At 35.4% G+C, this 27,042-nt stretch overlaps 1 protein-coding gene across 1 annotated transcript; it reads left to right on the forward strand.

Annotated features, from left to right (window-relative positions):
• Positions 1 to 18,694: 18,694 nt before the first annotated feature.
• LOC308434721 (olfactory receptor 9S13-like) lies at positions 18,695 to 19,642 on the forward strand (the record flags this gene model as incomplete). The annotated part of the gene is made up of 1 exon (XM_080935113.1): positions 18,695 to 19,642. One exon carries the CDS (start codon positions 18,695 to 18,697, stop codon positions 19,640 to 19,642), a length of 948 nt encoding a protein of 315 aa, XP_080791239.1.
• Between the last annotated feature and the right edge of the window lie 7,400 nt (positions 19,643 to 27,042).

Raw genomic sequence — 27,042 nt, forward strand, 5'->3', positions numbered from 1 at the left:
TACAGCTCAAAAATCAGGTGACCATATATGTGAGGGCTCATTTCTGAATCTTCTATTCTATTTCATTGATCCACATGCCTATTTCTGTACCAGTACCATGCAGTTTTTTTTTTTTTTTTTTTTTTTTTTTTTTTTTTTTTTTAGCACAATTGCCTTGTAATATACCTTGAGGCCAGGAATAGTGGTTTCTGCAGATGTTTTCTTGTTGTTGAGGATGGATTTCAGTATTCTAGGACTTTTGTTATTCCAGATGAAATTGCACATTGCTCTTTCCAACCCAATGAAGAATTGGGTTGGTATTTTGATGGGAGTTTTGTTGAATCTGTAGATTGCTTTTGGTAAGATGGCCATTTTTAAAATGTTGATCCTTCTAATCCATGAGCATGAGAATTCTTTCCATTTTCTGAGATCTTCCTCGATTTTCTTCTTTAGAGGTTTGAAGTTCTTGTCATACAGGTGCTTCCCTTGCTTAGTTAGAATCACCCCATGTTATTTCATATTTAAAGTTTATTATTATTTTTAATTAGGCAAGAATTTTTATAAGTTTGGTCAATATCACATTTTCATTGTTTCTCATTAACATTGAAGTTTTAGGATTGAATTTTGTGACAGGCAATCTCAGCATAATTATTAAAATTTTTATTTAAAGTGTTCTACATGTTTAAAGAGATAGACCTAGGTATTTTTCTTAAAGTTTATTCTTATTCTTTACAGCTAGTTTATCTTGAGTGTCATGTTTCTCAGCATTTTATATATTTTATATCCTATACTCTTATACTCAAGTGCTTTCATAGCAGTGTGTGTGTGTGTGTGTGTGTGTGTGTGTGTGTGTGTGTGTGCATGTGTGTTTGTATTTTAGGTGTGTGTTTATTTGTATGTACAGGTGCATGCATGTGTATGTGTGTGTTTGTGTGCATGTGCATGTAGGTAATTGCATGAGGAAACATGGGTGTGATTGTTGGTCACAGAGGTCAGAGAGAAAATTGTTGAAATTTACCTTTTCTCTTGTTTGAGAAAGAATTTCTTGTAGTAACTATTGCATACATCAGGCTAGGCACCCCAACAACTTTCATAGATTCCTCTATAACCGAATTCACCTTGCCATAGGTCTTCTGAAATTACAAGCCCATTCTATTGCATGCAACTTTATGTGACTTCAAAAAAATCTGATTTCAGACTTTCATAATATGTGACAAAATAATTTTCCTACCAAGCTTTTACATTTTTAGAAATATGTTGCCAGAATATGTAATGACTTTAAAATAATATATTAACATGTATGCTATGTGAAGTTTTATATCATATATTATTATATGGATTGCTTGTGTACTAGATAGTAAAGACTACTTTGCAAATTTTAAGAAAAATTGGAAGATAGCATTAAAAAAGAATTGCAGTAAGCACATGAGATGGTCTACCATTTTGACCAGCTGCAATGAATGTACATCAGTGAGACACAGCCTGAGGGGCTTCATCTTCTGATTACTTTTTGTTGATATTGACCTTTCGCATGTTTCTGAATGCTATATTCCTCATATATCTAGCATAGTGTGACTGGGAATGGGGAGACTCCTACTGCCTATAGTCTAGTGTGATTACTTCTCTCTCTCTCTCTCTCTCTCTCTCTCTCTCTCTCTCTCTCTCTCTCTCTCTCTGTGGGTACAGTGAAATTTATTGATGGTATTCAAAAAAGTTGGCAAGGCTCCCTAGGTTCATCCTATTATGGGTGTCTTGGATAGAAATTATGAAGGAGATATTCAGTGTTGGGAGCTCAGTTGGAACTGGGACTCCTCAGAAACCCAGGTCTCTCTCTTGCTCTCAGTGTCCTTGCTGAGGTGGATGGTTAAGGGTTTCTTACTCCTTAGAGGTCATGTAGGCCATGAGGTCAACTAACCTATTGCTAGCCACATGCATTGTAATACCAGGAAATGAGCTTTACAAAGTTGCAATTGAGAGTAATGCCAGCTTCATCATGAAGGCAGAGGAGTGGACGTGGCTAGAGACAACTTGGTTCTCAGTGTAACCCAGGATGCCCTTTAGTGGGTCCTTAGATGCCTGATTCACCATCTTCTTGATGTCACCATTCTTGTGAAGGATCTCCAGGCACTATGTCAGATCCACAACACATATATTGGGGGTAGGAACATGGAAGGCCATACCAGTGAGTTTTCCATGAGCTTTGTGTTCAGCTCTGAGATGACCTTGCCCACAGCCTTGGCACCACCATTGGAGGCAGGGCTGAAATTTGGTCATTCCCATGGATATCACACCACAGCTTTCCAGAGGGGCCATCTGCAGTCTTCTGAGTGGCAGCAAAGGCATGGCCTGTGGTCATGAGCCCTTCCACAATGCCAAATTTTTCATGGATGACCTTGATCGGGGGGCTAAGCAGTTGGTGGAAAAGGCTTACAATCCTGAGTGAGTTGTCATATTTCTTGGAGTTCATACCCATCACAAACGTGGGAGCATCAACAGAAGTGGCAGAGATGATCATTCTTTTGCCCTACCTTTGAAGTGGCCCCAAGCTTCTCTATGGTAGTGAAAATGCTAGACTCCATGACATACTCAGCACCAGCATCAGCCTATTTGATGGTAGTGAGAGCTTGCTCCTGGAAGATGGTGATGGGCTTCCTGTTGACAGGTCTACCATTCTCAACCTTGCCCATACTGTTGAACTTGCTACTGGGCAGAGCCATACTGGAACATGTAGACCATGTAATTGAGGTCAGTGAAGTGGTCATTTTTGGCAACAGTCTTCACTTTGCCAACTTCAGAGCAGAAGACAGCCCTTGCAAGTAGGCACCCAATATGGCCAAATCCGTTTTCACCAACATTCACTATTATGTTTATGAGATGAGTTTGGTAGTTCATGATGTGATGCATCTCACTTTGGAACAGGGAGGAGAAGAGAGCCATGATTGCTTCTTAAACTATAGATCACTTTATTAGAAAAATTTCTTGGTGTTCAATATGAAGATGAAATTTCATGCATTATTAGTATTTAAATAAATTAATGATTTTATAGAATTACTGGTTTTACCTAAATAGTTTTAGGAAGTTAGGGCAATATATATATATATATATATATATATATATATATATATATATATATATATATACATATATAAGTTTATTTTTATAATTCTCAGTATATATCTGTATATATATAAGTATACAATGTTTTTTATTCAATTATTTAGAATTCATAACTCAAAAGCCTCTTCAAATATTCTATATTAAGGTCCAATACTGTATATAAAAAGGTTATCTATTTTTATATTATTTCTAAATAACCTTTCAATGTTGAGAAATGCTATATACATAAAGCTGAAATTACTAAAGAAAATCAGAAAAACACAGAAGGAATATGTCTTAATAGGGTTAGGACTATATTTTTATATCAAGCACCAGTATTACATGAGTGTTTCTCCAGTGAGCACTATTACAAATGTGTGATCCACTTCTCATCATGAACTGACATCAGAAACAAGAGACATGAGTTTGGTTTATTACATGTTTCTGTTGAATAAAAAAAGGAACTCCTATAAGTTGTAGTTGTAAAATAATTAAATATTGTTTCAAAGAATCTTTATAATCAATGACTAATATTGAGTGGGAAATATTTGTTCTGTTTGAAAACACTGAAGCCTAAGTTACTTATCTCTGAACTTCTTCATGGACTGAAATTCTAAGAGTCAGTGAGAATCAGAAAATAAACAAATTCTACCTTAAACTCATGTATCCTGTAGAAATTTCACAACTTCAGATAATTAGTACTAAATTATTAACCAGGAAAAAGTATTGAATAAAAACCAAAACAACTTCCCAGGTGATTCTACTGAGTCAGAAAGTACAGCATACACTGACCTAATTGACCTCTGGGGCTTATTTTATTTTTAATAGTAATATATGTGTATATAATACAAGTTTCTGATTTTCTTTTATTATTTGAGAGTATTATGTAGCTGAACCAAAGAACTGCAACCATAGGAAGTGCTTTCATTTTAATATTTATATAACATAAAAATATTCTTAAGTTTGCCTAGACCCAGCCAAAAAATTTTTCCTGGGGCTAATGAGGTGAGGGCATGTGATGGGAGTCAACAAACTAATTTGCTTGGTGCTTGTGGTTTGATACTTGAAGAATCTATATGAAAGATTGCAAGGAGCCAGCACTGAAGTGGGGGATTCTTCTTTCTTTTTGATTCTTCTTGAGGCACAGAAGGGGGAAGAGAGTGGGCAAAAGGTAAGACTTTGTCTTATGAGATATTTAGGATTGCTGTGTAATAAAAGTTTTCTTTCTAAGTCTAAATTACTATGCTATTGTAGCTGAGCTGCCTTCTGTGATCTTCTGAGGCCAGAAACTGCAGTCTCTGGCACTTAACACTGATTTCTAAAACAGCAAATCATTAAATAAAACAGTAAATAGACTTTGTACTATCTCAGCTGAAACTTCTAGGCTCTAACTTTTAGACTGCTAGTCGAAATTACAGGAAGAAAAAGGGCCACTTAGAAACGTGATTATAATGTTTATTACTAAGTAGTAAAAGTGTCCTATGAAAACTATCTAAAGGGAAAGCAGAAAGAGCCTAAGTGGGGAAAAGGAAAAAAAAGATTCCTAAAAGAAAAAGTTCTTCTAAGGGAAAAAGGGATGGAGTGGGGTGGAAAGGGAATGGGAAATAAAGGGATCCTGAGAAGGAATGGAATTGCAAAATTCTTTCCCTCTTTTTGTCCTCAGTACTTATACATCTTTTAGAATACATGATGACATGTTATTAAGTTCATCACAAGTTCACATAAAAATCAAATCATAAATTGAAATAAAAGTTCAGAACAGGGAATGTTTATATGCATATCATTAGGAATAATTACCTGCCTAAACATCCATTACCTGTCTCAGCTCCACAGGTCCATTAAAGGTTTAAAATCATAACTAAGTTATTAGTGAAGTTTTGTATAGATAAATCCAGTCAATATTTTATTGTTTTAGCACCTATAATAAATCATAAATTCACTTTTTATGACCTTTGGTTAATTGTTTTACAACCTCTTGGAATGTGCTCTGAGTAGGAGAAAGTCTGGTTACTATCTAAGAGCAATTAACTGGTGTCACTTGGGAGACTGGCAAAGTTCTCATCCCAGTTTTCTCTATCAGAAATGACCTAATGGCAGTCTCACTTTATAGGAACTTCATTAAGACTTAAAGTCATTTATATGTCTATATACCATTACTACAAGACAGTACACCTTCATATATCTACAGAGATCTGCACCAAAGGAGTGTGCTATAACTTAATGATTGTTATATATGCTTAATAATAGCAGGAAAAGCATATTAATAGCAGGTATCTGTCCTAAAATGAATCTCTTAAAGCATTGGGGAATATGGGCGAATCAGCCGAGACTATATAATAATCCTAGGCTGACCATATCAGGATAATCACCTGCTAGTTATTACCTTGTTCCGTTATGGCTCATTATACTTTTTTAAAAAATGAATTTAAGAAACCTATAAACATTTAAAGTTCTTTAGTTAGTCTTTTTAGGTAGCTAGATTTCAAAAAAAAGTTTTTTTTTATTATGTAGATTTAATTATTTGTTTTGTATAGATTTTATTTATTCAATACTTCTCATTTTCAATGGGCTAGATATTTTACTAAATGTTCATATGTAATTTTGTGCAATCTTCATGAAATCTACTGGGCCAGTTTTCTAATTCACAGGTTACTGATAATTAAATATGAACAGGTAATTTAACCAAGTTCTTGAGAAGACACATCAGTGGCAGTAGAAGCATAGGTTAGATCCCAAATTAATATAAATTAAACATCATAATTTTTATGGACAAAAATCTTTTGTCCTTCATAAGATATGAAAGAAACGAAGCCACATTTACCTGTTTTGTCTCTGTTTTACTTTAACTGTACAAGATTTTGAAATAGAAATGTGGAAGTTCAAAGGTTCATTGAGTTCCCCAAGAAAAAGAAATAGCTTTTGTAGATCTGAAATTAAACATACCAGTCAGTTCCCCAGATTTATACAATTCAGTCTTCTACTACATTTTAACTTTTCAAGTATCTTGGTTCGTATTTTTTTATTTGTATAATTTTTTATTTTGATAATCACTTTATATTTACTAAATAGGTACATGAGAGTCTTTTAATATATACTTAAACACTTTTGTCTATGTTTTGTAAATATTAACAGAGAAAAATATTTCTCACTGGGAAAGTTAATTATGAATCTCAGCAATAACATTTTTTACATAAGAAATTTATACGTCTAAAAGAGTAAACAACAATAACAACAACAAACTGCTGGCCTTTGGCTGACCTGAAAGAATCCTCTGTCATTCACAGATGAGCAGAAATGATGCAGAAAACAGAAATTAATGGTATAGGGCTAGTGCAAGGGCAGAAGGTAGAGTTTTCACCTGGATGATATTCTTCCAGGCTGGTACTTCACCCCTGTGTCATAAGATATTTACATACACGTGACAATGTTTTTTATTTCTTTTATTTTTGAGATTGTAGTGTAATTACATCATTTCCACTTTTGTTTTCTTCCTCTATGTATTACAGATATCTTTGTTGTTCTTATTCATTTTTTTATTGAACAACTTTATTTTAATAAACAAAAACAAAGATAAATGTGTAAATTTTAATCATCTTTGCATAAAAGCATACAAATACACTTTTATCAGTGATTGGCATTTTTTTTAGAGGTTTGATGGAGTGTATTAAGATCTTACTAGCTACAATGAGCATAAAGTACATGTAAAAGAGGATGTATCCAGGAATTAGGCAAAGTTTTCTTGGAGTGTAAGGATTAAGCATAATGATTTTTTCTTTTCTTTATTGAACTTCACACAGTCTGTGAGTTGTTTCAGGGGTGTTTAGAGCTTTCTGGTGTTAGTGTCCAATTATCAGTGACTGCATATTATGTCTATTCTTTTGAGACTGAGTTATCTCACTCAGGAAGATACTCTCTAGATGAATCCATTTTATTAAGAATTTCATAAAGTCACTGTTTCTAATAGCTGAGTAGTACTCCATTGTGTAAATGTACCACAATTTTTATATCCATTCATCTACTGAAGGACATCTGGGTTCTTTCCAGCTTCTGAATATAATAAATAGAGCTGCTATAAACATTGTGGTGCATGTGTATTTGTTGTATATTGGAGCATCTCTGGGGTATATGCCCAGAAATGAAATAACTGGGTCTTCAGGTAGTACTATGTTCAATATTCTGAGAAATCACCAGACTGACTTCCAGAGTGGTTGTACCAGTTTATAACCCCACCAACAGTGGAGAAGTATTCCTCTTTCTCTGCATCTTCCCAGCATCTGTTGTCATCTGAATTTTTGATCTTAGCCATTCTGATTGGTGTGAGGTGGAATCTCAGGGTGGTTTGATTTGCATTTCCCTGATGGCTAATGATGTAGAATACTTCCTTAGATGCTTCTCAGTCATTCAATATTCCTCAATTGAGAAATTTTTGTTTAGCTCTGTACCCCATTTTTCAAATAGGGTTGTTTGATTCTCTGGTGTCTAGCTTCATGAGTTTTTAATATACCTAGGATATTAGGCCTCTATCTGATGTGGGGTTGGTAAAGATTTTTTCCCACTCTGTTGGCTGCTGTTTTGTTTCCTTGACAGTGTCATTAGCCTTACAGAAACTTTGCAATCTCATTAAGTTGCATTTGTTGATATTTGAATTTAGAGCACGAGCCATTGGTGTTCTGTCCAGGAAATTTTCTCCTGTGCTTATGTGTTCTAAGGTTTTTCCTAATTTCTCATCTAATAGTTTCAGAGTACCTGGTGTAATGCAGAGATCTTTGATCCACTTGCAATTGAACTTTGTACAAGGAGATAAGAAAGGGTCTATTTCCATTATTCTGCATGCTGAGGGCCAGTTGGACCAATATCATTTGTTGAAGAGGCTGTCCTTTTTCATTTAATGGTTACAGCTTCTTTGTCAAAAATCCTATGACCATACATGTGAGGGCTCATTTCTGGATTTTCTATTCTTTTCCATTGATCCACATGCCTATCTCTGTACCAGTACCATGCAGTTTTTAGCACAATTGCCTTGTAATATAGCTTGATGTCAGAGATGGTGATTCCCGAAGATGTTTTTTGTTGTTGAGGATTGATTTCAGTATTCTAGGTTTTTTGTTATTCCAGATGAAATTGCACATTACTCTTTCTAACTCTATGAAGAATTAGGTTGGAATTTTGTATTGTATCTGTAGGTTGCTTTTGGTAAGATGACCTTTTTTACAATGTTGATCATTTCAATCCATGAGCATGAGAGTTCTTTCCATTTTCTGAGATCTTCCTCGATTTCCTTCTTTAGAGATTTGAAGTTCTTATCATACAGGTCCTTCACTTGCTTAGTTAGAGACACATCAAGGTGTTTGATATAGTTTTTGACTATCGTGAAAGGTATCTTTTCCCTAATTTCTTTCTCTGCATGTTTGTCCTTTACATAGAGGAAAGCTACTGGTTTGTTTGAGATAATTTAATATCCAGCCACTCTGATGAACTTTTTTATCAGCAGTAGAATTTCTTTGATGAAATTTTTGGGTCACATATGTACACTATCATGTCATCTGCAAAGAGTGATGTTTTTACTTCTTCCTTTACAATTTGTATCCCATTGATTTTCCTTTGCTGTCTAATTGCTACGGCCAGGAATTCCAGTACTATGTTGAATAGGAAGGGGGAGAGTGGGCAGCCTTTTCGAGTCCCTGATTTTAGTGGGATTGCTTCAAGTTTCTTGCCATTAAGTTTGATGTTGGCTGTTAGTTTGCTCTATATTGCTTTTATTATGTTTAAGTATGAGTCTTGGATTTCTGTTCTTTCAAAAGCTTTTAACATGAAAGGGTGTTGAATTTTGTCAAATGCTTTCTCAACATCTAGTGAGATAACCATGTGATTTTGTTCTTTGAGTTTGTTTATATGGTGGATTATGTTGATGGATTTCCATATATTAAACCATCCTTGCATCCCAGGGATGAAGCCTCATGATCATGGTGAATAATAATTTTGATATGGTCTTGGATTAGATTGCAAGGATTTTGATGAGTACTTTTGCATCAATTTTTGTAAGTGAGATTGGTCTGATGTTCTCTATCCTTGTTGGATCTTTGTGTGGTTTAGGAACGTGGGGTATTGTGGCCTTGCAAAGTGAGTTAGGTAGAGTTCCATCTGATTCAATTTTGTGGAATTGTTTGGAATGTATTGGTATTATTTCATCAATAAATGTCTGATAAAATTCTGCACTAAACCCATCTGGACCTGGGCTTTTTTTGGTTGGGAGTCTTTTGATGACTGCTTTTAGTTCTTTAGGTGTTATGTGAGTTTTTAGATGGTTTACCTGGTCCTGGTTTAACTTTAGTATCTGGTATCTGTCTAGGAATCATCCATTTCCTTCAGATTTTCCAGCTTTGTTAAGTATACACTTTGTAGTAGGAGCTAATCATTTCTTGAATTTCCTCAGTTTCAGTTATTATGTCTCCAAGTTCATTTCTGATTTTGTTAAATTTGATACTCTTTTTGTCTTCTAGTTAGTCTGCATAAGAATTTATTAATCTTGTTAATTTTCTCAAAAAACCAGATCTTGGTTTTGTTGATTCTTTGAATGGTTCTTTTTGTTTCTATTTGGTCAATTTCTTCTCTAAGTTTGATTATTTTTTGCTGTCTAGTTATTTTGGGTGTATCTGCTTCCTTTTGTTCTAGAGCTTTCAAATGTGCTGTCAAGTTGCTAGTGTATGTTCTTTTCAATTTCTTTTTGGAAACACTCAATGCTATGAGTTTTAATATTAGTACTTCTTTCATTGCATCCCATAAATTTGGGTATGTTGTGTTTTCATTTTCATTAAATTCTAGTAAATCCTTAATTTCTTTCTTTATTTCTCTTTCGACCCTGCTATCATTTAATAGAGCATTGTTTAATTTCCATGAGTGTATGGGCTTTTTGTTGTCTTTGTTGTTATTAAAGACAAGTCTTAGAACGTGGTTATCTGATAGGATGCATGGGAGTATTTCAATCTTCTTATTTCTATTGAAGCTTGTTTTGTGACCAATTATGTGGTCAATTTTGGAGAACATGCCATGAGGTGCAAAGAAGAAGGTGTATTTTTTTGATGTAGGATGATATGTTCTCTAGATGTCTATTAATTCTAACTGGTTCATAACCTTTGCTATTATCACTGTGTTCTTGTTCAGTTTCTGTTTCTATGAACTGTCCATTGATGAAAGTAGGGTATTGAGATCTCCAACTATTTTTTGTTTTTTTTTTTAAACTTTATTTGAGAAAACAAAGATAAAAGAAAAAATTTAAATATTTTTACATATATGTATACAAATACAATTCTGTCAGTGCTTGGATTTTTTTCGTTTTTTTTTTTTTTTTTTTTTTTTTTTTTTTTTTTTTTTTTTTTTTTTTTTTAGAGTTTGATACTCTGCATAAACGTCTTACTAGTTACAATGAGTAAAAATTACTTGTAAAACAGGGTGTAACCCGGAATTAGTCAACGTGTTCTTGGTGTGTAAGGTTTGAACATGACTTTTTTTGTTTTGTTTTGTTTTGTTTTCTTTTTTTCTTGAAATTCACACAGTTTGTGTGTTGTTTCTGGGGCAGTCCAAGCCTCTCGGTTAACATCCCACTATCAGTGACTGCATATTATGTCTGTTCTTTTGTGACTGGGTTATCTCACTCAGGATAATATTCTCTAGATGCAACCATTTTCTTAAGAATTTGGTTAAGTCATTGTTTCTGGTGGCTGAGTAGTATTCCATTGTGTAAATGTACAACAATTTTTGTATCCATTCATCTACTGAAGGATATCTGGGTTCTTTCCAGCTTCTGGCTATTATAAATAGAGCCGCTATGAACATTGTGGTGCATATATCTTTGTTGTGTATTAAAGTGTCTCTGGGGTATATGCCCAGAAGTGGAATAGCTGGATCTTCAGGTAGTACTATGTTCAATTTTCTGAAGAATTGCCAGACTGATTTCCAGAGTTGTTGTATCAGTTTACAACCCCACCAACAGTGTAGAATTGTTCCTCTTTCTCCATAACCTCACAGCATCTAATGTCATCCGAGTTTTGTATCTTGGCCAATCTACCTGGTGTGAGAAGGGGGGTTTTGATTTGCATTTCCCTGATGGCTAAGGATGTCGAGTACTTCCTTAGATGTTTCTCAGCCCTTCAATATTCCTCAATTGAGAACGTTTTGTTTAGCTCTCTACATCATTTTTAATAGGGTTGTTAGATTCTCTGGTGTCTAGCTTTTTGAGTTCTTGTATACCTTGGATATTAGGCCTCTGTATGATGTGGAGTTGGTAAAGATCTTTTCCAATTCTTTTGGCTCCCATTTTATTTTCTTGACAATGTCCTGAGCCTTAGAGAAACTTTGCAATCTCATTAAATCCCATTTGTTAATCTTTGACCTTAGTGCTTGAGCCATTGGTGTTTTGTTCAGAAAATTTTTTCCTGTGCCTATGTGTTCTAAGGTTTTCTCTAATTTCTCATCTAATAGTTTCAGTGTATCTGGTTTAAGGTGGAATTCTTTGATACACTTACACTTAAGCTTAGTACAAGGAGATAGGAAATGGTCAATTTTCATTCTTTTGCATGCTGAGTGCCAGTTGGACCATCACCATTTGTTGAATATGCTGTCCTTTTTCCATTGAGTGTTTAAACTCCATTGTCAAAAATCAGGTGATCATATATGTTAGGGCTCATTTCTGGATCTTCTATTCTATTCCATTGATCCACGTGCCTATTTTGGTACCAGTACCATGCAGTTTTCAGCACAATTGCCTTGTAATATAGCTTGAGGTCAGGGATAGTGATTCCCGCAGATGTTTTCTTGTTGTTGAGAATGGATTTCTCTATTCTAGGTCTTTTGTTATTCGATATAAAATTGCACATTGATATTTCCAACTCAATGAAGAACTGGGTTGGAATTTTGATGGGGATTGCATTGAATTCGTAGATTGCTTTTGGTAGGATAGCCATTTTTAAAATGTTGATCCTTCAAATCCATGAGCATGGGAGATCTTTCCATTTTCTGAGATCTTCCTCTGTTTCCTTCTTTAGAGGTTTGAAATTCTTGTCATACAGGTCCTTCACTTTCTTAGTTAGAGTCACACCAAAGTACTTCATAGTTTTTGTGACTATTTTGAAGGGTATCTTTTCCCTAATTTCTTTCTCCACATTTGTCCTATGAATATAGGAAGGCTACTGATTTGTTTGAGTTAATTTTATATCCAGCATCATTGCTCAACTTGTTTATCAGCTGTAGAAGTTCTCTGGTGGAATTTTTGGGATCAATTAAGTACACTATTATGTCATCTGCAAAGAGTGATGTTTTTACCTCTTCCTTTCCAATTTGTATCCCCTTGATCTCCGTTTGCTGTATAATTGCTCCAGCCAGGATTTCAAGTACTGTGTTGAATAGGTAGGGGGAGATTGGGCAGCCTTGATGAGTCCCTGATTTTAGTGGGATTGCTTTAAGTTTCCCATCATTAAGTTTGATGTTGGCTGTTGGTTTGCTGTATATTGCTTTTATTATGTTTAGTGATGGACCTTGGATTTCAGTTCTTTCCAAAACTTTTAACATGAAGTGGTGTTGAATTTTGTCAAATGGTTTCTCAGCATCTAGTGAGATGACCATGTGATTTTGTTCTTTGAGTTTGTTTATATAGTGGATTACATTGATTGATTTCCTTATATTAAACCATTCCTGCATCCCAGGGATGAAGCCTACTTGGTCATGGTGAATGATCGTTTTGATGTGTTCTTGGATTCAGTTTGTAAGTATTTTGTTGAGTATTTTTGCATCAATGTTCCTAAGTGAGATTGGTCTGACGTTCTCTTTCCTTGTAGGGTCTTAGTGTGGTTTAGGAATGAGTGTTATTGTAGCCTCAAGAAATGAGTTAGTTAGTTTTCCATTTGATTCTATCTTGTGGAATATTTTTGAGAGCATTGATGTTATGTTCACAATAAATTTCTGATAAAATTTTGCACTGAACCTCTCTGGACCTGGGCTTTTTTTGGTTGGGAGGCTTTTGATGACTTCTTCTATTTATTTAGGTGTTATGGGATTATTTAGATGATTTACCAGGTCCTGGTTTAACTTTAGGATCTTGTATCTGTCTAGGAATTAATCCATTTCCTCCAGATTTTGCAACTTAGTGGAGTATAGGTTTTTGTAGTAGGATCTGATGATATTTTGAATTTCCTCAGGTTCAGTTGTACTGTCTCCTATTTCCTTTCTGATTTTGTTAATTTGTATACTCTCTTTTTGCCCTCTAGTTAGTCTTGCTAGGGGTTTATCAATGTTGTTCATTTTCTCAAAGAACCAGCTCTTGGTTTTGTTGATTCTTTCAATGGTTCTTTTTGTTTATATTTGGTCTATTTCTGCCCTAATTTTGATTATTTCTTGCCATCTACTCTTCTTGAGTGTATCGGCTTCCTTTTGTTCTAGAGATTCCTAACTGTGCTGTCAAGTTGCTGATGTATGCTCTCTTCAGTTTCTTTTTGGAAGCACTCAGGGCTATGAGTTTTCCTCTCAATACTGCTTTTCTTGCTTCCCGTAGGTTTGGGTATGTTGTGTTTTGGTTTTCATTGAATTCTAGAAAATCCTTAATTTCTTTCTTTATTTCTTCTTTGACCCTGCTATCGTTTAAGAGAGCTTTGTTTAGTTTCCATGTGTTTGTGGGCTTTTTATTGTCTTTGTTGTTGTTATAGACCAGCCATAGACCATGGTGATCTGAGAGGATGCATGGGAGTATTTCAATCTTATATCGATTGAGTCTCGTTCTGTGTCCAATTATGTGGTCAATTTTCGAGAAGGTGCCATGGGGTGTTGAGAAGAAGTTGTATTCTTTTACTTTAGGATGATATGTTCTGTCGATATCTATTAATTACCGTTGGTTCAAAGTCTCTGCTAGTTTTACAGTGTCCTTGTTCAGTTTCTGTTTCCATGATCAGTCCAATGGAGAGAGTGGGGTATTAAAGTCTTCCAATATTATTGTGTGGTGTGAAAAGGAATTTTTTGAGCTTTAGTAGTATTTCTTTTATGAATGTGAGTGCTTTTGTATTTGGAGCATATATGTTAAGGATTGAGAGTTCCTCCTGACAGATTTCTCCGGTAATGAGTAAAAAGTGTCCACCCTTAACTTTTTTGATAACTTTTGGTTGAAAATTTATTTTATTTGATATTATAATAGTCACTCCAGATTGCTTCTTGGGGATGTTTGTTTGGAAGTTTTTTTCCAACCCTTTTTCTCTGAGATAGTGTCTGTCTTTGTCTCTCAGTTGAGTTTCCTGTATGCAGCAAAAGGCTGGATTTTGGTTATGTATCCAGTCTGATAGCCTATGTCTCTTTATTGGGGAGTTGAGTCCATTTATGTTAATCGATATCAATTAATAGTGGTTGTTGTTTCCTGCTATTATTGCTTTTGTAGGTTGAGTTGTTTCTGTGTCTTTTTCTTTTTTTTTTGGTTTATTTGCTTAGGAGTTTTCTTGGTTTTACTAGGATATAGTTCCTCTCATTGTATTGGTTTTCCACCTATAATTCCTTGTAGTGCTGGGTTTGTGGTCAGATATTGTGTAAATTTAGATTTGTCTTGAAATATCTTCATCTCTCCATCTATGGTGATTGAGAGTTTTGTTGGGTATAGCAGCTTGGGCTGGCACTTGTGTTCTCTTAGGGTCTGCATGATGTCTGTCCATGCTCTTCTAGCTTTTATACTCTCTGTTGAGAAATCAGGTGCGATTCTGATTGGTCTGCCTTTATATGTTACCTGACCTTTTTCCCTTACTGCTTTTAGCATTCTTTCTTTGCTTTAGGCACTTGGTGTTTTGACTATTATGTGTCGGGAGGATATTTTTTTCTGGTCCAACCTATTTGCAGTTCTGAAGGCTTCTTTTGTGCTCGTGGTCATCTCATTTTTAAGGGTAGGGAAATTCTCTTCTACAATTTTGTTGTAGATATTTACTGTTCCTCTTAGTTGATATTCTTCTTTCTCTTCTATTCCTATTATCTTTAGGTTTGGTCTTCTCATTGTGTTGGATCTCCTTGACACTTTGGTTAGGGGCTTTTTGGTTTTTGCATCTTCTCTGGCTCTTTTGTCTATGTTTACATTGTTTTCTTCTGCCCCCGAGTTTCTTTCTTCCATCTCTTGTATTCTATTGGAAATGCTTGCTTCTGTGACTCCTGATTTCTTTTTTAGGTGTTCTATCTGTAGGATTATCTCTTGTAGTGTTTTTTTTTTTATTGTGTGATTTTCCATTTTTAATTCCTTCTTCCATTCCTTCATCTCTTTGTTTCTGTTTTCCTCTAGTTCTTTGAGTTCTTCGAGTGTTTTTTTTGTTTCCTCATTAAAAGCTTCTGATTCTTTTTGCCTTTCCTCCCGTTCTTGTTTAAGGATCTCTCATCGTCTTGAGGTATGATTTTAAGTCTGCGTCTTCTTTTTCTGTAGTGTTTGGCATTCCAATGTTTACTTTTATGGGAGAGCTGTGTCCTGGTGTTGCCAGGTTGTCTTGGTTTCACTGGGATATATTCTTTCGCTTTCCTCTTCCCATCTTGTTGTCAGTGATATGTTCTTGCCTTTACCTTGTATGTGGTCTGTGTCCCTGGATCTCTACTTGTCCATGTGGTGGATGGTCTGAGCCCTGTTCTGTGCCCCAAAGCCGCCAGGTGGGAATAGAGGTCCCAGTGCCGGATTCCTGGACCCTTGATCAGGCAGGGCAGGGGCTTTCTTTTCGTGCATATTCGGCAGAGATCTCTCTGCTCTGTGCCTACCCAGATCTCCTTCTCACTAGTCTTTAAACCTTTGAGAACTTCTGGTCCAGGTGGCAGATTGGCCGAGCCCTGTTCTGTGCCCCAAAGTCGCCAGGTGTGAACAGAGGTCCCAATGCTGTGTTCCTGGTCCCTGGATCACGCAGGACAGGGGCGCCCTTTCTGCTCGCCCAGATCCCCAACTCACCAATCTTTAAACCTTTGGGAACTGTTGGTCCAGGTGGCAGATGAGCCAAGCCCTGTTCTGCGTCCCAATGTTGCCAGGTGGGAACAGAGATCCCAATGCTGTGTTCCTGGTCCCTGGATCAGGCAGGGCAGGGGCGCGGTTTCTGTGCGCACCCAGCAGAGTTCTCTCTGCTCCTTGGCTGCCCAGATCCCCTCCTCACCAGTCTTTAAACCTTTGGGAACTCGAGGTCTCCAACTATTATTGTTTGTTGTCCAATGTATTTTCTGAGGTTTAGTAGGGTTTCTTTTATGAATATGGTTTCTCTTTTATTTGGAGCATATATATTAAGGATTGAGAGTTCCTCCTGACAAATTTTCTCTGTAATGAGTAAAAAGTTTCCTTCGCCATCTTTTTTGATAACTTTTGGTTGAAAATTTACTTTGTTTGATATTAGAATGGCCACTCCAGCTTGGTTCTTGGGTCTGTTAGCTTGGAAGTTTTTTTCCCAAAATTTTACTCTGAGATAGTTTCTGTCTTTGTTTCTGAGATGAGTTTCCTGTATGCAGCAAAATGCTGGATCCTGTTTATGTATCCAGTTTGATAGCCTATATCATTTTATTGGGAAATTGAGTCCATTTATGTTAACAGATATTAAGGAATAGTGGTTGCTCTTCCTTGGTATTTTTGCTTTTGGAGGTAAAATTGTGCCCATGGTTTTTTCTTCTTTTGGCTTTCTTGCTTAGGTATTTTCTTGTTTTTACTAGGTTCTATTTTCCCTCCTATTATTTGGTTTTCCACCTATATTTCGTTGTAGTGCTGGGTGTGTTGTCAGATACTGTGTAAATTTAGTTTTGTCTTGGAATTTCTTGGTCTCTCCATCTATGCTGATTGAGAGTTTTGCTGGGTATAGCATCTTGGGTTGACACGTGTGTTCTTTAGGATCTGCATAATGTCTGTCTAGGATCTTCAATCTTTCATAATCTCTGTTGAGAAGTCGAGTGTAATTCTGATTCATCTGCCTTTATATATTACCTGACCTTTCCCCCTTACTGCTGTTGGTATTCTTTCTTTGCTTTGGGCATTTGGTGTTTTGACTATTATGTGTCTGGAGGAATTTCCTTTCTAGTCCACTCTATTTGGAGTTCTGTAGGTTTTTTTTTTTATGCTCATGTTCATCTCATTCTTTAGGGTAGGAAAGTTTTCTTCTATAATTTTTGAAGATATTTGCTTTTCCTCTTAGTTGATGTTCTTTGCCCTCATCTATTCTTATTATTATTAGGTTTCTTCTTCTCATTGTGTCCTGATCTCCTGGACATTTTGGGTTAGGAGCTCTTTGGCTTTTGCTTCTTCTCTGGCTGTTTTGTCTATGCTTTCTTTGACTCCCGAGATTCTCTTCTCCTTCTCTTGTAGTCTGTTGGAGATGCTTTCATCTCTGACTCCTGACTTTATTTTTGTTTAGGTTTTCTACCTCTAGGGTTTTCTCTTTGAGTTCTTTATTGTTTCAATTTCCATTTTAAATTCTTTCTTCAATTTCTTCATCTCTTTGGTTCTGTTTTCCTCTAGTTCTTTGATTTCTTTGAGTATTTTTCTTTTTTCCTCTTTAAAAGCTTCTATTTCTTTATGCTTTTCCTCCCATTTTTGCTTAAGGATCTTTATCATCATCTTGAGGTATGATTTCTGGTCTGAGTCTTCTTTTTCTGGAGTGTTGGCATTTTGCTGTTTGCTGTGATGGGAGAACTGGGTTCTGGTGTTGCCAGAGTGCCTTGGTTTCCCTGGAGTAAGTTCTTTTGCTTTCCTCTTATTATCTTGTTGTCTGTTATTATATGTGATCTTGTTGTCAGTGAATGGCTTTTGTCTCTCCCCTGTACCTGTTTTGTGTCCCTGCATCTCCGCTATTCCTGGTGGCTGATGGCCTGATTGCCTGTTCTGTAGGCACAGGCCCTCTGGTTGGAATCAAACTTCCTAAGGCTAACTTCCAGCTCCCTTGAACCAATCGGTGGGGGGGGCGGCATAATTTCCGGGTGCTTGACCCAGACTTGTTTCCTGGCTACTCACAGTCCAGTCTCACCATGCCTGTGTCTCTGGATCTCCACTGTTCTTCATAATGCAAGATATTTTCTACTTTTCACTTTCCCAAATAGCTTAGAGTGGGCTTGCTTGCTTTCCAAGTGGTTTGAAACCTCCCCTACTTTTGAACCCTGCCACAGTATTTCTGGCATTAAATAATTTTTTTGGTCTCAGAAACAGTATTTTGCTACACTCTATTGTTACTAGAAATTTTGGGGAATCCTTTAATGATCTCCAGATAATACTAGAAAAATTGGAGTTCCTTCTTGGGGTTCTTATTATCACTAATAAAGGAATTTTATTTGAGAACACACACACACACACACACACACACACACACACACACACACACACACACTACCAAGAAGTTCTCATCAGATAGAGATGGATTTTAATTACTGAAACTTTGGAAAGCATCTCAAACATTTTTAGGTGTCTTCCAATCAAATGTATGACTTTCTATCAGGGCATATTATCTTAGAGCTGATGCACAGCTTAATTTTTGGTAGTATATTGGCTAAGCTAAATAAAAATCTCAAAAATATACCTATTTAAAATGGCATTCTCCCTCCCCCAACAGCAACCACAAGTTGACCACACTGCTCTGTGATTTATTTTTTCATATAGGTCTCAGTTATGAAACTGGAGCAGAACAGGAATGATACTGAGCCGACTGACTTTATTCTGCTGGGATTCTCGACATCTCCAGAAGCACAGGTTCCCTTATTCTTACTGTTTCTGCTTATCTATCTAGTCATTATATTGGGAAACATCAGCATGTTAACTGTTATTAAAATAGACTCCAGACTTCATACACCAATGTATTTTTTTCTCCAAAATTTATCCTTTTTAGATCTCTGCTATTCCACAGTCATTGCACCTAAAACTCTAGCTACCCTTTTCTCCAAGGAAAAGAAAATTTCATATAATGAATGTGCCACACAGTTCTTTTTCTTTGCTCTTTTTGTTGGAACAGAGGGTTTTTTTCTGGCTGTGATGGCCTATGACCGCTTCTCAGCCATTTGCTCACCTTTTCTGTACACAGTCCATATGTCTCAGCCAGCTTGTATTCGTTTGGTGGCTGGCTCCTATATCTGTGGATGCATTAACTCCATGGTGCAAACAGGATTCACCTTCAGCTTGCGTTTCTGTGGAGAAAACAGGCTGGACCACTTTTTCTGTGATGTCCCAGCTCTCATCAAGATCTCATGTGTTGACACCTTTGTGAATGAAATTGTGTTGTTTATTCTCTCCGCTCTCATCATCCTCTCCACCATAACCATCATTCTGGTTTCCTATGCCTACATCCTTTCCACTGTCCTGAAGATTCCCTCCACCCATGGCAGGAGTAAGACCTTCTCTACCTGTGGCTCTCATATAGCAGTGGTGAGTTTATTCTATGGAACGGTGTTCTTCATGTATGCCCAGCCCGGGTCCATCTCCTCACCAGAGAAAAGCAAGATTGTAGCTGTATTCTACACACTTATCATCCCAATGTTGAATCCTCTGATTTACAGCTTAAGGAATACAGAGGTAAAAAATGCTTTGAAGAAGACATTGGTGAGAAAAATACTCTGGCATTGACTTTCAGGTTTTTCCAAACTGTAAATCAACTAAAAGTAACATTATCAATCATTTATGGAATAGTTTAATCAAAAACATCTCCATGTTTTGGAGGTCAAATTTTATTTTTATTGATTTATACATCTTTTTATGATAAATGTAAAAGTCAATATACATTTTCATTGTTTCTGCTATGTACCTATCGTTTTATAGCTGGGGTATTACATGTAAAAACTACAGTAAAATGCATTACAACAAAAGTAAATATACATTGAATTGGTTAAAAAATATCGTGCCACAGCTGTCCTAATAAATTTTCATGGTCATTATCACTGATAGTTGTTTACTTAAATTATATTTGTATTTCTTATTTCAAAATTTTATATGTAAATTAAAGTTATGCATTTCCTTCAAATTTGAAAACATTTTTATGATATTACAGAAAGTATTTTTCACAATAATTTGAATATTTCAATGCCTTCCAATATGCATACCTTTTAATTATATTTTAGCAATATTAATCCTTATTTCTCCCCTAACCAAGCCAAGAGGTTTAGTGTAAACTTTTTTAAGTTTTATATTTATTTTTAATATATCTTATGTTAATGCATCAAGTTGTTACATATTTTTTGTTTTGTTTCCCTCTAATATATTCAAATATATAATAGAACTAAAATGAATGCATATACTCTACATATGAATCTTATCTGTATCCACCAATTTATGGTCTATAATTGTTTTATTTTCTTAATTTTTTTTATCTTGTTAGCTTTAATTTTGTGAATTTAAATATTGAATTATGCTACTTTGGTTTTCTTAAATGTGCTAGTGCTGTATACTTTTTACTAGAAATTTACATTTTATTGTTTATATATATATTAGTAATATCGTGTCTAGTGCTGCATTTAACAAAGGTCTGATATAATGAAATGAATTATATTAGTATAGTCTGTTTTTTTGGCACATACATCCCATTTTTTAAAAAAATTTAATTAATTAATTTTTTTCTTATTTACTTTATATCTTGTTCACTGGCCCTCTTCCAGTAAGCCCCTCCTTCATTCTTTCCCCCATCCTCCTCTTCTCTGAGTGGGTATCGGTCCCCTGCATTTTTCCCAAACCTTGGCACTATAAGTTTCTCTTAGGATTGGTATTTTTTTCCCACTGAGGTCAGGCCAGGCTTCCCAGTTAGTGCAGCATATCCCAAATACAGGAATCAGCCTTTGGGATAGTCTCCATTTCAATTGTTCAGGACCCACATTAAGGTCAAGCTGCTCATCTGCTACATATGAGGGAAAAATCTATGTCAATCCTCTTTATGTTTTTTGGTTTGTGGTTTTGACTCCTGGAACCCCAAGAGTTTGTGTTCATTGACTCTGTTGGTCTTTCCGTGGATTTCCTAGTTGTTTTGGGCCCACAATCTTTCTGACTATTCTTCCATAAGAGTCCCCAAACTCCACACACTGTTTGCTTGTGGGTGTCTGTATATGTCTGAGTCAGCTTCTGGGTTAAGCCAATCAGAAGACTACATGATCCTGTCTGAAAGCATAACAGAGTATCATTAATAGTGTTATGGATTGGTGCTTGACCATGGGATAGGTCTCAAGTATATAGTTGAACAAGTGTCTTTTTGAGATGTAGCATCTTTTGGTATATGTCCAGGTATAGCTGGGCATTGATGTAGACTATTCCCACTTTACTGGGGAAAAAGTAAATTGATTTTCAAAGTGGTTGTACAAGTTTGTACTTCCAGTACCACCACTGGAGAAGTAATCTCCTGCCTCTATATCCTTGCCAGCATAAGCTATTTCTTGACTTTTTGATCTTAGAATTTGATAGGTATAAGATTCAACCTGAATTGTTTTTATTTGCATTTCCCTGATGACTAAGGACTTCCAACATTTCTTTAAGTGCATCTTGTCTATTAGAGATTCCTCTGTTGAGAATCCTCTGTTCAATTCTACACCCTATTTTTTAAATTGGGTTATTTGGATTGTTGGTATCTAACTTCTAATTCTTTTACATTAAAAAAATATTAGCACTCTGTTGAATGTAGGGTTGATGAAAATTTTTTCTCTATCTGTGAGCTGTGGATTTGTTTTATTGATTGTGTTCTTTACCTTACAGAAGCTTTGAAGCTTCATGAAGTCCCATTTATCAATTGCTGATCTTAGATACTGAGCCATTGGTTTTCTGTTCAGGAATTTATCTCCTGTACCAATGCATTCAAGTCTCTTTCTTTCTCTTCTGTGAGATTTAGTATATTTGTTTTATATTAAGGTACTTTATCCACATGAACTTGAGTTTTGTGTAGGGTGATAAATATGAATCTATTTTCATTATTCTACATCTAGATAGCAAGTTAAACTAACACTATTTGTTTGAGATTTTTTTTTCCGATTGCATGGTTTGGTCTTCTTTATCAAAAATCAAATGTCCTTGGGTATGTGGGTTTATTTCTGGGTCTTTTATTAGATTCCATTGATCAATATGTTTGTTTCTGTACCAGTATGCAGCTTTTATCACTATTTCTCAGTAGTACAGCATGAGGTCAAGGATGCTGATTCCTCCTGAAATTCTTTTATTGTTCAGGGTTGTTTTTCCTTGGTGTTTTGTTTTTCCATAGTAAGTTAAGAATTTCTCCTTCAAGAGCTATCAAAAACTGCTTCAAATAGCATTATGATGAAGGTCCTTAGATAGAAATGAATAAATGAAATATTTCAAGGCCTAAATATAAAAATAGAATCAATAAATTAAACTTAGACTGAAGAAATCTGGAGAGCAATACAAAATATTAAATAGACCTAGAAGAAAAGATGATATAGGCATTTTAATATCTAAAAAAACATAGCATACCAAAACTAATCAGAATAGATAAGAAAGGATACTTCATACTCATCGAAAACTCTATCAAGATAACATTTCAATGTTTAGCATTTACACTAGAAACACTAATTCACCTTATATCCCATATTGACCCTTGCATGTTTAGAGTGAATGGCTTCAATATCCTACTCTCATCAATCAATACACAGGCTACTCAGACAAAATTTCAACAGAAAAAAAATGCTAAAACGAACTGATTTTGTAAACTAAATGTAACTTACAGATGCTTACAGAACATTTCACTCAAACGCATAGTCATATACCTCCTCAGCATCTCATAGAACTTGCTCCAAAACTGTCGCAGTCTTGAGTTTGAAGCAAGTCTCAAGAGATAGAAGTAAATTGAAGTAATACTTTGTGTTTTATATGATGATCATTTGTAGGCATAATGATTTTGATCATTGTGTAAAGATTATCTTTGTTTTATTAAAATGCTGATTTCTCTGCCCTTATATTTTGTTTCATTCCATATAATGCTTATATCAAGAATATTTTCTCTTAAGTTTGTATAAACAATTTTTACCATTTATTTTCTTTCTTATCAGTAAAAGCTGACCCCCTAGTGGCTGGGCATAAGAGGGAATGGGGCAAAACTTTTACCAGGGAAAGGAGAAATGATAGATAGATTATAGATATAGATAGATAGATAGATAGATAGATAGATAGATAGATAGATAGATAGATAGATGATAGATAGATAGATGGATGATAGATAGATGATAGATAGATAGATAGATAGATAGATAGATAGATAGATAGATAGACAGACATGTAGATTGAGCCAGAAGAAAGAATGAGACATGAAGAAGAAGCCATGAGAGTTCAGATGGAGAATGGGAGCCCTAGATGCAAGAATTATAAGGATGCTAGCTGGGAGGTAGTTTAGGAAGTTAAGATAAATTATTTGACTGCCTAGGTATTGAGATAAAGCTTGAAGATAAATCATAGTCTGTGTCATTATTGGGGAACTTGCTAGAATAAGAAAAAACACCTGCTATGCTCATTTATAGCATACCTTTATATTTTTAAAAACAACTCTTATAGATCACCATGAAGTAAAACTGGCTACCACCAAAACCCAGCAATAACAAAAAACTTTCTAATACATGAAAACACCACAAGATAAAAAAATTGAGTCAAGGCCTGGGAAAAACAATTCTCAACTTCATAAAAAAAACAAAAACAAAAAAACAAAAAAAAAAAAAACAAAAAAAAAAAAAACCCAAAACAAAACAAAACAAAAAAAACAGGATAGCCAAAACAAACCTGAATAATAAAAGAATTTCAGGAGAAATCAACATCCCTGACCTCATGCTGTAATACAGAGCAATAGTGATAAAAACTGCATAGTAGTGGTACAGAAACTGACATATTAATCAATGGAATGTAATCAAAGACCCAGAAATAAACCCAAATACCCAAGGATATTTGATTCTTGATAAAGAAGCCCAAACCATGCAATAGAAAAAAAGAAAGCACCTGAAACAAATAGTGTTAGTTTAACTTCATATTTACATGTAGACACAGAAAATAAGGTACATCTACACAATGGATTACTATTCAGTTATTAAAAATCAAGATATTATGACATTTGCAGAGAAATGTACAGAACTTACGACTATCATCCTAAGTAAGGTAACCCAGTCCCCAAAAGATAAGCATGGTATGTACTCACTTATAAGTAGATATAAGCTAAAAAATACAGGTACTATGTTATAGTTCACAGACCCAAAGAAGCTAAACAAGGAGGAAGACACAAATCAGGATGATTGAATCTCACTCAGAAGGGGGAATAAAATAGTCATAAGAGGCAGATGGAGGAATGAAAATGTGTGGGAGAGGGGATAGGGAGGGAAATGGAAGGGTGCAGGACCAGGTGTGAGGAGGTATGGGAAGGATTGTCAGATGGCAATGAGAATGAATGAAAGTCTGTAACTGATGGGAGCAGGGATATAGGGGGCATCTGTACAAGGATACACTGAACTGGGAAGCACACAAAAATAAATGGGAATGTCTTTAGATGTGACTCACAGCATTGGGGAAATGGTACCTCAGTGTAGCCAGGCAGGAACCTCAATGGAGGGATAGGGACTCCAACCTATCCACAAACTTTTCAACACAAAATTTATCCTGTCTACAAGAAATGCATGTACAGGGGATGGAGGAGTGAGAATGACCAACCAATAACCTGCTCATCTTGAGACACATCCTGTGGGTAAGCACTAATTCCTGACTCTATTGATACCACTTATACTTGAAGTCAGGAGACTAGAATTGCTGCCCTTTGAGAGACTCCAACTAGCAGCTGACTTGTACAGATGCAGAGACCTACAGCCAAACAATTATTGGAGCTTGGGGACTCTTATGAAACAACAGGGGGAAAGGACTGTGACCTCTAAGGAGATAGGAACCACATAGGAAGACCAGCAGAATCAACTCACCTGGACCCTTAAGCATCTCAGACTGAACTGCCATACTAAGAAGAAACATGGGCTGGACCTAGGCTTCCTCAAGAATAGGTAGTAGATGTGCAGTCTTGGTCTTTATGTGGGTCTCAAACAATTGAAATGGGGGCTATCTCAAAAGCTGGTACCTGTACCTGGCTTATGTGATTCTAGCTGGGCTGCCTTGTATAGCCTCAGTGGGAAAGGATGCGCCTAACCCCAAGACTTAATATTTGAGGATGGCAGGCTACCCAATATGTCCTCTAGCTGCTCAGAGAAGGGGAGGGAATTGGAGGGAACAACTGTGGGAAGGTAGTGTGTAGGATGTAAAGTGAATAATTAAAAAATAAAAATAAAAATGGGTCAAGATAGAAATAAAGAAATTAAAGATTCTCTAGAATTGAATGATGATAAACATACAAAATACCAAACTTATAAAACACAATGAAGGCAGTTCTAAAGGAAAGTTTATAGCACTAAATTTTAAAATGGGGGCAATATCTCATATAGTAAATTAACAGCAAACCTGAAAGCTCTAGATAAAATAAAAGAACTGTACTCAAGAGACCTAGAGTGTAAGAAAATAATAAAACTAAGGAGTAAAATTAATAAAATAAAGTGTAAAATACAAAGAACCAATGAAACAAAGAGATTTTTTTAGTAAAATCGTAAGATTAACAAATTCTATTCCTAGTTAACTAAGAAAGAGAGAGAGAGAGAGAGAGAGAGAGAGAGAGAGAGAGAGAGAGAGAGAGAGAGAGAGAGAGAGAGACTATACACAATGAAAATGTAGAAAATTAGAGATGAAAGTGGGGGCAAAGAACAGACACCATCAGAACCCAGAGAATAATAAGGGCAAATTTAAAAAACTAGTACTCCAAAATATTGGGAAATCTAAAGAAATGGATTATTTTCTTGATATATTTCATATAACAAAGCTAAAACAAGATCAGATAAGCAATTTATACATACTATGGTACCTAAGAAAATAAAGGCTGTCGTTAAGGCTTCCAACCAAAACAAAGCCCCAGGACATAGCAGAATTCTACCAAATTTTCAAAGAAGAGTTAATGTCGATACTATTTATAACAGAATGTTTCACAACAGAAGGAACATTGCCATATTATGAGGCTACAATTATCATGACACCCAAAACAAAACAGACCGGATAATAAAAGAAAATTACACACAAGCTTAAACTATTTACTCTTGTTGAACCACTACTGCCTATTTGTAATAAATCCTATTTGATCATGGTGGATAATATTTTTGATGTGTTCAAGGATTTGATTTGCAAGTACATTGGATTGAGGTTTTTTTTTATTTATATTCATAAATAAATTGGTATGTCCATATAAACAAACTGAATGAAAACATGATCATCTTATATGTAGAAAACATCTTTGACAAAGGCCAACAGCCCTTTATGATAAAAGTATATGTGGCATAGCTGGGTTTTGAAGTAGATTGGTTCCTGTTTTCTTGAGGAATCTCTGTACTTGTTTCTGTGGTGTCAGTACATGTTCTCAGCATCATCAGCATTGAATGAATGTTCCTATTTCCCCACATCCTTACAAGAATGTACTGTAACTTGTTTTATTGATCTTAGCCAATTTAATGGATGTAAGATCAAATCTTAAAGTAGTTTAGATTTGCATTTATCTGATAGTTAAGGAAATTCAACATAAAAACATGTTTTCTTTCTCAGCAATTTGGACTTTTCTGAGATCTCTGTTTAGATCAGCATTTCATTTTTAATTGTCAGTAATATTCTTCATATTTATTTTTTGAAATCTTTATATATTTTGGAAATTATTCCTCTATCTAATGTGTAGTTGATTTAAAAAAGCTCTTTCCATTCCACAGGCTAACATTTTGTGTCTTTTTCTGGGTGAAGGCTTCTATTTCATGAGGTTTATTTATTAACTATTGGTCTTAGTGCATTTGCTATCTGTGTTCTGTTCAGGAAATTGTCTCCTGGTCAATGCATTTACTTTTTTTCATTAGGTTCAGTGTATCTGATTTTATGATAAGGTCTTTGATCCATTTTGAGTTGAGTTTTATGTAAGGTGATACATAAAGAGCTCTTCT

This window comes from Micromys minutus (assembly GCF_963924665.1).
Source record: "Micromys minutus genome assembly, chromosome: 22".
NCBI lineage: Eukaryota > Metazoa > Chordata > Mammalia > Rodentia > Muridae > Micromys > Micromys minutus.